At 54.2% G+C, this 10726-nt stretch overlaps 1 protein-coding gene across 1 annotated transcript in view; it reads right to left on the bottom strand.

Moving 5' to 3' along the window:
* Window positions 1-2756: 2756 nt before the first annotated feature.
* Window positions 2757-10726, bottom strand: part of TMEM63B (transmembrane protein 63B) — a 52883-nt gene continuing 44913 nt past the window's right edge. The window contains exons 17-24 of the mRNA XM_054162400.1: window positions 10056-10142; window positions 7671-7736; window positions 7372-7534; window positions 7102-7207; window positions 6778-6945; window positions 6522-6637; window positions 6224-6304; window positions 2757-5211 (exon numbers count right to left, since the gene is read on the bottom strand). Of these exons, the coding sequence (XP_054018375.1) occupies window positions 5047-5211; window positions 6224-6304; window positions 6522-6637; window positions 6778-6945; window positions 7102-7207; window positions 7372-7534; window positions 7671-7736; window positions 10056-10142 (952 nt within the window). The 3' untranslated portion in view covers window positions 2757-5046. The remainder of the gene's footprint in view (window positions 5212-6223; window positions 6305-6521; window positions 6638-6777; window positions 6946-7101; window positions 7208-7371; window positions 7535-7670; window positions 7737-10055; window positions 10143-10726) is intronic.

The following is a 10726-nucleotide window of genomic DNA, read 5'->3' as shown; positions in this document are numbered from 1 at the left end:
GTTGTTTGTAGATGAGCAAGTATAAGCAAGAGCCTTTCTGCATGCCAGTCCTTGGCAGTAACCAGACACATCAAGAAGCAGACACTGCATAAACGTGCTGTTAACTGCAGAAAATGCAGTTGCTTAGAAGAGACTGAGCTGATGAAAAGTAAAATCGTTGAACAGAGAACTGGTTGCATTTAACAGAGAACTGGTTGGTTTAGCTTTAACTGGGCCAGGATTCCAACTCCTTTCCTCATGCCTGTGAAGGCTGTGCCTGCACCACCTCCTCCTGCAAGCTCAGACAGTCACAGCTCACACCCACCCCACTGGATGCCCCATGCTGCTGGGTGCCAGCAGGGCCCTCCCCAAGCAGGTCCTACTGCCCTGAGGCTTCCCAGAATGGGGTTGCCCTTACATGCCCTCCATGACTCATGGTATGGCTATGCTGGGTGGTGCCGTTGCCAACAGGCATGGCACGGTGCAGCCCATTGTTTGGCACAGCGTGGCCCATGGACTGACAGAGCCTGGCCTGCGTATGGAGCCATGACCAGCTCAGCCCAGCTTGCCGTAGCCTGGCCCAGCCCTACGTGCCCAGACTCTGGAAGATCTGCACTGCCATCCTTCTGGTGCCAGGGCTGAAGATGGTGATCCCAGCAGATGTCAACCAGCTGTGGGGCTCCTTCTTCTGCCTAGCTGAAGAGGAAGGGTGTACCTGTTCCACCTCACTGCAGGAACTGGCATCCAGCTGGTCCCTCAGGCTTCACAGGACACCTGCTTTCTAATCCCCTCCACCTTGCCCCAGGGCAGATAAGAATTGCTAAGGAGAGAGCAGGTTACTGGTTGGATTAGCAGTTCCTTGCCTGAGGGAAGGGCAACTGGGACATTCAAAACATGCTGTGGCATGCTCCTGCTGCTGCACCCACCCACAGGGGAACACTCTGGCCTGAGCCTGGACCCACCAGAGCTGAACCCATTCCTGCCTAGGAGAGCCCACCATAGGCAGCTTGTGAAGAAGCTGCATAGCCAGAGAAGTTTGTTTCAGACTGCTTCTCTGCTCCCCTTTGTTTGTATTCAAGCAGCCATGACAGTCTGCTCCTTAAACAGGACATTGTGGTTCAGGCACCACTTGGGTGCCTGCACCTGTGCCAATGGGAGGCAGCTGCTGCCACCTTCACAACTGAATTTGTGCAAATGAAGGTGAAGCAGCAGTCACCAGGGTATCAGGGGAGCTTGCTGTTTTGTGACCACCACAATGCTACCTGCAGCTGCCCCAAGAATGATTCAGCTGAACTGGGATCCCATCACAAGAGCAGCGTGTGATCCACCCTGCTATGGGACCACCTTTAATAACCAACCTTACGTGGGGAATGAAGGGGACTTCAGGACTCAAAGGCAGCAGAGAGTGCCCTGCTAGGAGGTGCTGCAGTGGCTACTCCATCTTACCCTCATTGAAAAGGCAACTGTGTTGCTACCCACAGGCTGGGAGGATAGGGACATCACCTCTAGGGTCACCAGCCAGCTCTGAACAAAGCTGTAGGCAGCAGCATGCTTTCAGATGAGGAACAAGTAGATCTGCAATGCCAGGGCTTCTTCCTGCTTTGAACTTGTGTTTGTACAGCTCTGCCAGCTTTTTCTCTGGCCTTGGCCACCACTGACTGCCCTGGCTGCTCAGATCCACCCAGGACAGTACTTGTCCTTCCTATGACCCTATTCTGTTAATCTCTTACTTCATTATCCCTCTGTGACCCTTAAAGCTGCTGTCACAGCCGAGATGGCTCCTATGCAATCCTGTTACATAGGCTGTTCCATGTCCTGCCCCTTGGGTTTTAGAACAGTTGCCATCAAACCTGCACAGTCTTCTTGTCGCTTTTCCCCAAGCTCCCCTTTGCAGCCATGTCTGCAGGGGCTTGGCAACAAGCACCATTCTTCTCTTGGCCTTTGGCTCTCCCTCTGTGCTTGGGCATTGCCTCTTTCTGGTTCATTGGCTGTAGGCTGCCAGGGAGAGGAGACCTTTTTTCATCCCCTGCTGCACTGCTGGCACTTGAAGCCAGAGTCCAGACACAGCAAGGCAGGAATGGAGCAGGGAGCCTGGGGTCACTCATCCACCTCTCAAAGGCCTGCCCCATGCTTTCCCTCACTGTCATGCCATCCTCTAAGCAATGGCCACCATGCACAAATTAATGAGCATGCAGCAGCTGCCTGGGAACCATCCCAGCTCCAGCCTGGAGGATGATTCCCAGGGGGAACTCAGGGGATAATTAGGGGATGAATGAGCTACAAGGGGCATTGCATAATAGAATAACACTCCAAGACAAGCTGTGTTCCAGGGATCTCTCCCTTTCCCAAAAGCTTCAATTGTCCCCCATATCAGGCTAGGAGCCAGGTTCCTGGATGGAGATGGCAGGAGTAACCACATGAATTGGTACTGGGATTGGAGGCTGACATCTGCCACCAAGGCTAAACCCAAAACTTCCCTCCCACACCATTCCCAAAGCACCTTTGCCCATCCCAGTCTCCATCCTTGCAACTCCCCACCCACCTCCTTTCAGCAGAAGAGCCTTTGGTGCTTCTGCAAGCCAGTGGGGAGCCCCCTTGGGCTGGGAGGGTTCCTGGGGGCAGGGCAGGGCTTGTGCTCACACAGGAGAAGTACACAACCCCCTGCTCCTTGTGCATTATGCATGCTCCTGCCAGAGGCCTCTTCTCCCAGCTTCCAGATCCCAACCCACTCCACAAAGAAAAGGCTGCAAGAACAGTAGCTCCTTTTTTTCCTTTTTTTTTCCTTCTCTTTTTCTTTTGTACACAAATATATACAGGGTATTATACACATCTCTACACAGACAGTGCCACTCAGAACACACAGCTCTCTGCAGGCAGAGTCCCAGCAGCTGCTGAGGCAGCCCAGGCCACAACTGTACCTACAGAGACTGAAGCATCCCAGCTCACCTGCTGGACTGGGGACAAGGGTGGTAGGTGTGTGCAAGACAAGGGAAGCAGGATCAACATCCTCCCTGCCCCAGCCTGAGAGTAAACTGGGAGCTCACATGCTCATTTCATATGTAGCCCATCTCTGGAGGGGACAGGTGACCCTCACTATGCTCCTCTGCACCCACATGTGCTCCAGCCCCGGTGGAGCCCTGGGAGCCAGGGTGACCTGCCCTCCCCATGCATCAAAGACCTACATCTCTTCCCCTCCATCCCCCTCTAGACCTAGGATTCCTATAGAGAGGTGTACAAGAATGTCATCTACGTCCTCCCCAGAGCAGCCCCCCACTGCTCTTGGCTCCCCTTCTCTAACGGGGGACAAGGGAGAGAAAAGCCATGGGATGGGACTGCCCTGCCCAGAGCACGGCTGGGTAGGGCTGATGCCTCACTCCTTCAGGTCTATTAAAGTGCTTGGAGCTCCAGGGCCAGCACGGGTGATTGAAAAGGTAAAGGCTGTTCCCTTCCACCTGGACCCATCAGGCCCTGGGGGGCACGGCCCCAGTGAGCCGGCGCAGCACCCACAGGCAAAGGGAGGGTGGTAGTGTCTGCAACGAGCACCAAGTGGGATGGTGGCAGGGGCTTGAGGGAAATAAATATAGTTCAGTAGCAGGGAGGTTTATTATTGTCCTTTACATTTTACACAAGGAGAGGGGGGAAGCAATTGAAGGCAACTGATCCTGACTAGAAATGTCCTCACAAAGAGTCTTTAAACAGGGTCAGGCCTCCTTGTAGATACTAGAGGCTCTGGTCCACCTCTCCTATCTGTCTGGTCCCCTGCCTGTCTCCAGAACAGTATTCACCAGGGAGAAGGCAAGGGCAGAGGCAGAGGAGAAGCAGCCCCCCTCTTTCAGCCTACACCCAGTCAGGGCAGGTGAAGAAAGCCAGCATAGCCCCATGAGGTTTTTGTGCTCCTGAAGGTGGTGGGCTTGCTTAGAGTAAGCCCTGGGGAACCCCCCTCCAACAGGACTCCCTCTCTCTGCCTCAGATGGGGGAAGACCCTGCAGCAGCTCAGGGAAGGCAGCCCATGAGGCCCCCTGTGGCAATCAGGCAGCACCAGCCCCTCAGGGTGCTGAGGGCCTGCAGTCCAGGACCCTTTCTTCTAGCACCCAAGTGACCCCCAGCACAGCCCCCATGCCCCCAGGCCTGAGCCTGCCGTGCACACACAGGGCAGCAAAGGAGGTCATGGTACCACCACCAGGGTCAGGTTGATTTGTTTGAAAAGGAAGAGAAATGTGCACAAAAAAAAGAACCCTACAACAAAAAAGCCACTTAAAATGATGCTGCAATCCCCTGCCTGTGCCCCTGGGGGAGGAGGGGATAGGACCTGGGGGAGAGGCTGCCTGCGCCTCCTTTTGCCCTCAAGAAGTGCTCTCAACATCCCTCACCCTGCAAGGAGCTGCCCAGCTCACACCACCCTTGCACCCCTTCTCCAGGGTGATGCTACCCCTGACCACAAAGCTAGGCTGTCACCTACCCTGTGGGAGTGGGAAGCCTCTGCCACCAGCCCCCATGCTTAACCCAGCTCCTGGCATGTCACACAAGTGGATGCTACAAGGGGCTGATAAAGAGCATGCATGGTGAGAAGGTGCAGCAAAAGCCACCTCCCTCCCTAGGCAGGGCTCCCAATACACTGACTAAAGCTTTTCCTTTATTACCTTCCTGTAAATCTAATAAATTATTAGTATTTTTCACTAGGAGGACAAGGGACAGAGAAGTCACCAAAGGTTCCCCTTGTGGCCCACCCCACCAAAGCACCCAGCTTTCCTCCTCCTTGCAGGTCCAGAGCAGCACCATGGGGATCACAGTCCCCCTCTTCCCCAGCCCCCAGCATTTTGGGGTCCAGGGATGCAGTAATGAAGGTAGCTAGTAAAGAGCATGCCTGCCGAGCTGCTGGGCTGGTGCAGGGGTGGAGGGACAGGGAAATGGAGAGCTTGGGGCAGGACCTCTGCCCTCACTGAGGACAGCGGCCCTGGTGGGTGGGCGGGGCAAGAAGCTAGCACCCTCAGGTGCCTCTCCCTAGGTCTCCATGCACACAGCCTGCCCTGCTCCTGGGCCTCCTTCCCCTCCCACCCTCTGAGGTCCCTACTGGTGGATCTCATTCTCTATCAGGCTGTCTTCACATGACTGGAAATCCGTGTCGTTCATGCCATCTGTGTTGATGAGCTCCTCGTCCTGCGACCCCTGCTCCTCTGACTCCGTCGCTTCGCCCTCCGGTGAGGAGTCCTGCAGCACTTGGGCGATGTACTTCTGCCAGGGGCAGGCAAGGGGGTTGGAGAGAGTAGAAACACATGTCAGTCTGGGGGGCTGCTCGTGGCAGCAAAGCACAACATGCAAAGCGCCATGCAAGACGTCGAGCCCGGGAAGGGCCAGGAAAGACTCTATGGGATGTACCAGGAAAGGGGGTTAAAAGCAAGGCTAGCTTGCCCCTGCAACAGTGGATGTGGCAAACCCCAGCACCCTGGGACAGGCAGCACACCCATGAAGCCAGGGCTGGGAAAGCATGGGGCTCCTCAGCACTTTAGAGTCTGTGTGGACTAGAAGCCTGTGCTCCCGTTTTTGCCAGCTGGATGTGTCCCTCTGAAGCTGAGCCTGTCTCCTGTGGGGAATCACCTATTGGAGAGATACTGCTGCCCTTAGTTACACAGAAAATAGGGAAGAGCCTGCATTACATGCCCACACCCCAAACTTGCTCTCCCAAGGAAGTGGGAGGCTCTGCTTTACCCTGTCTCTGCATGTAACGCCCCCCAACAGCTCTGCACAGACCATGACCAGAAAAATCTAATGGTGGAAGGAAGCTGCTAGAATGAGCCAAGAAGTTTAAAAAAATGGTCTCTGAGAGCTCAGAGAGTTAGGCAGAGGAAGAGAGAGAGAGTGCCCAAAGCACTTTCCTGGCCATCAAGGCAATGCCCACAGACACCCCTTTTGCACTGCCACTAGGGTCAGCCTGGTGGACAACAGCCTTTCCGATGGGTAGGTGTGCAAAGATGCAGAAGGAGAAGGGAGACCAATCTGGCTGGACTCGCTGCTCCTGCTGAAAGAGGCAGGGAGTAAATGCACAGTGCCTGAGGAGCACTGGGAAAGGGCTGCAGTGTGTTTAGGGTGATTACACTTACATTGTCCAGCTCCAGTGACAACAGCACCTAGCACTTGCATCCCACCCTCACTGGGAGACCCCAGATTCTCCCTCAGGGAGTTACCTCCCCCTTCCAATCCCAGGTAAGGAGTGTGCCAGGGCATGAAGGTGGAGACAGGGACTCACAGCTGATTTTGGAGCCGGCAGACTGGTGGCAGCTCTCCCATTCTGCCTATTTTCTACAGCATCCACCTCTGTGTGGTCAATCTGGAGGAAAAGGAGAAATGAGAGACTTCATACGGCAACATGTTTACTCTTCCACCACAGGAGCGGTACACAGAGGGAGTGTCCCCTCTGTGAAGCCAGGGTTGAGAGGCTCTGCTGAGGAGCAGGTTGGGAGCCCCTCAGAGGCCCTGCTCTTCTGTGACTGAGCTGTGCTCTCAAAGAGAAGGGTCCCGTGCCCCTACCCAGCACTTTGCCTCACCTTGTAGTTATGAGCGCTGAGGTATTTGAAGTGCCCGAAGCAGACGTGACACAGACAGATCACAATGGTGATGACAAGGACCACAAAGGTGAACATGGAAGTGGGGGCCAGGAACCCTGGGATAAAAGAAGAACAAAGTGGAGATGTCAGAGGAGTCCTGACCATGCTCTGTGGGTGGGAGCTGCCAGGAGCACAGCTCGGCCAGGAAAGCAGCTCTGTAGGAGGCCAGGAGTTGGCATCTCAACCCTGTGCTCACCTGTGCGCATAGTGGAGAAGAAGAGAAGCCAGAAAAGGCAGAGGATGGGGGCTGCCACCACCTGGTTTACAGCCCCTGAATGGATCTTCTTGTCCAGCTTGGCAGGCAGATAAGCATAATACAGGTTGTACCGGTCCACCAGGTGCTTAAGAAGCATGTACATGAGCCCTAGGAGAAAGGGAGCGATGCCAACAGAACAGGGAATCAGTCTCTTGCCCAGTGCCTCTGACTGACAGGAAGTATCTCCCCCACACTACCCTTCTTGGCTCCCTCCTCGAACTCTCCCCAGCCGCTACCCCAGGGAGGTGGAGAGGTATCACCTACCAAAAGGGACGATGATAGGGCAGGTGATGCTGTATGTCATGACCACAGTGAAGACACACATCATCCAGGCATAAGCAGCCCCAAACTGGAACTCATAGGCCTGGTGCTGCAAGAGAGAACAAACCTCTGTCAGCGTGACCCTGGGGGCCAAGCAGGGGCGTGCAACACACCCAGCCGCACGCACAGCATCGGGCCAGCCCCGTTAAGGTCCCATGGCAGCTCCAATCGCAGGTGGAGGCCAGAAGCTCCCCGCTCAGGCTGTCCAGGTACCCGTTTGACGTTCCTGCGCTCGGCGGCGGAGCGAGCCAGGCAGAGGCGTATCATGTACATCAGCAGGCCGGGGATGCGCAGCAGGTCCATGGCGTTCCCGATGAAGGCAGAGGCGATGACGTAGTTGACGAAGAAGGCCCCGTTGTCCGGCAGGAACACGCATCTGGGGAGGTGCAGTGAGAGAAGGCTGCAGGAGGTGCTCCTCCCTTGCAGGGGGGCAGCTGGGAGCCCCCAGTACCTGTGGACACCAACGAGAACCTCCCCCCCTTGCAAAGAGCCTTCCGCCCCGTCCCACTTACTCAAATCGCACAGCGGCTTCGGCAAGGAATTTTTTGTCAAACAACCAGCGGAAAAACACATCCAAGCTGTGGAAAATGGGGTGGAGAAGAACAGAGAATCGGTCAGAAGCAGCCACAGACAGACATGCACGTGAAAACATCTGGAAGCCGCTCAAGAATGACCCACGGCTCTGACCACAGGCTGTTTTGTTCCCTCCTGGGATGTGTCACCAGCAATTATGTAAACCAGACACTGTGAAAAATGGAGCAGAACCAAAAAAGGGATACAGAGCTAGCTTCCCACTCCCCTGTGTGTTCTTCTCCCTTTGCCCTGATCCTGTCAGTAAAGTGTTTTCCTCTCCTCGCTCTTTGGGCACAATGCCCGTGCAAGGAACAGGTGAATGACGACTCTATACAGGAAACTGGTGAGTGAGAGAGTAGCCTCCATTGATGATCTGGATGAGGGCACTGAGTCCATCATCAGTAAATTTGCAGATGACACCAAGCTGGGGGCAGGTGTTGAACTGTTAGAGGGTAGAAGGGCTCTGCAGAGGGACCTTGACAGGCTGGACAGATGGGCAGAGTCCAACGGCATGAGACTGAACACATCCAAGTGCCAGGTTCTGCACATTGGCCACAACAACCCCATGCAGTGCTACAGGCTGGGGTCAGAGTGGCTGGAGAGCAGCCAGGCAGAGAGGGACCTGGGGGTGCTGGTTGATGGTAGGCTGAACATGAGCCTGCAGTGTGCCCAGGCAGCCAAGAAGGCCAATGGCATCCTGGCCTGCATCAGGAACAGTGTGGCCAGCAGGAGCAGGGAGGTCATTCTGCCCCTGTACTCTGCACTGGTTAGGCCACACCTTGAGTCCTGTGTCCAGTTCTGGGCCCCTCAGTTTAGGAAAGATGTTGAGTTGCTGGAAGGTGTCCAGAGAAGGGCAACAAAGCTGGGGAGGGGTCTGGAGCACAAGCCCTATGAGGAGAGGCTGAGGGAGCTGGGGTTGCTTAGCCTGGAGAAGAGGAGGCTCAGGGGAGACCTTATTGCTCTCTACAACTACTTGAAGGGAGGTTGTAGACAGGCAGAGGTTGGTCTCTTCTCCCAGGCAACCAGCACCAGAACAAGAGGACATAGTCTCAAGCTGTGCCAGGGGAGGTTTAGGCTGGAGGTTAGGAAGAAGTTCTTCACAGAAAGAGTGATTGGCCATTGGAATGTGCTGCCCAGGGAGGTGGTGGAGTCACCATCACTGGAGGTGTTTAGGAAGAGACTGGATGGGGTGCTTGGTGCCATGGTTAGGTTGATTAGATAGTGTTGGGTGATAGGTTGGACTCGATGTTGAAGGTCTGTTCCAACCTGGTCAACTCTATTCTAAGAGATTAAAAACAAAACCAACCAAAAACCAACCCAAACCAAAACCAACCAAACAAAATTTAAATCATTTAGGAGAAACAAGTGCCATTTCCCTAAATTCTGGGGTTTGGCTTTTTCAAGTACACTGCTCCAGAGGCAACAGCAGGACCCAGTCCTCAGAAGGAAGCTGACCTGTTAACGAGGATCTAGGGAAACATAAACCTTCAGAGAACATTCACCTGCCCAGGTCACAAGGTTATACATTCCACAATGCATTTTCAGCCTGGCAGGGAATGTTGCTGTAGTCACTCCCTGTGATGGAGAGGGCTATTCTTCTGCCTCTGTCAGAGGGTTTGTTTATGAGCAGGGACTGCCTGACTTCACCACTGAGGGGCTGTATCCCAATTGTTGATTTTAGGAAGGTGGAGATTTCCCCACCCTACACCACATAGGTACTTCTTAGCAGTGAGGACCCTCTGCCCCACTCCTCATAGCTTTGCTTTCCTCACACTGTTTCCCTGCTTGATCACTGTCCAGTGCTGGGAGCCCACTCTGATGGCTGGTAGCTGATGCACTGCTGTTTGCCAGAGGATATTTCTATAACCACTGCAGGAGGATTCAGGGTTCACATCCAAACAGACAAGCACTGCTGCAGCCTACACAACTGTCCCACCAGCCAAACCCTGCAGCCCACTCAGTTCTGGCTCACATGGGGAATTCACTAATTCTGTGCAAAACTTGGAATGTGCACTGAGCACAGAGAGGTGGGAAGTGCCTCCTTCACAACCACGAGACCTTGAGTAGGCTTTTCACATGCACCCAACCCTGGCACTTTTTGCTGCATTATTTGTAACACCATGGCAGCTATCAATGCTCCTGGAGAGCCAGCCAGGCCTGGTATAGCCTGGCCCCACAACCAGGATTAAACACCAAGGGGATAATGGCCACAGCACTTGTGCATTGGGGAAGTACATGGTGTAAGAGAGCAGCCAGGGCTCCATATCAACCCTCTCCCCATGCTCCAGGTCTCTGCACTTGCTTCCCTTTCCCACCATCCCTACCTGCTCAGGCCCAGTGATGGCAGCAGCAAGACCATGAAGATGAGGAAGGTGTAACACTTGTGCATAGTTGTTCTGTTCTCTCCAGACCTGAGGGCAGAGAGGAGGCTGTTAATCTTTCACTGTCACCCTGCCAGCCCCAAGAGCAGCATCCCCATAGCTTCCTCATCAGAAAGAAATTTCCAGTGTCTAACCTGAATCCCATCCTATCAACTACTAGTACGTGAACCCTTTCCCTTCATCGTGTCTGAAGCCTGTTCTTCAGTGCCAGTTACTCCCAAGTGGTCCCAAAGGCTGTCCCACTGGTTGTAACTTTACAGAGCACTCTGCAATTGTCTGTCTCAACCTGCAATCCTCAGAACTGGTGACATCCTCCCCACCAGCCTCTAATACAGAGCAGAAAACAAAGCTTACATTGCACATCCTCTGGGGAAGGTGCCTCACAAGCAGCGTATTTCTAGTGCTCTCCACTTCAAACACGTTCCCTATGGCCAGAAGCCACAGCAGCTAGAGTGGTTTTCTCTTGGAAAAGCAGTGCCTTACACATGGATACAGGCACACCACCCCTGTCTGCTCGTCTCACCCAAGATTTCCCTCACTGCTAGCACTTCTCAGTGACCAGTCCAAACTCCTCCCAAGCTTTCTTCTTACAGAACTATGTCAAACTCTGCTCA

This window comes from Dryobates pubescens, chromosome 6 (genome assembly GCF_014839835.1).
Source record: "Dryobates pubescens isolate bDryPub1 chromosome 6, bDryPub1.pri, whole genome shotgun sequence".
Taxonomy (NCBI): domain Eukaryota; kingdom Metazoa; phylum Chordata; class Aves; order Piciformes; family Picidae; genus Dryobates; species Dryobates pubescens.
This window is presented reverse-complemented; position numbering and strand designations above follow the sequence as displayed.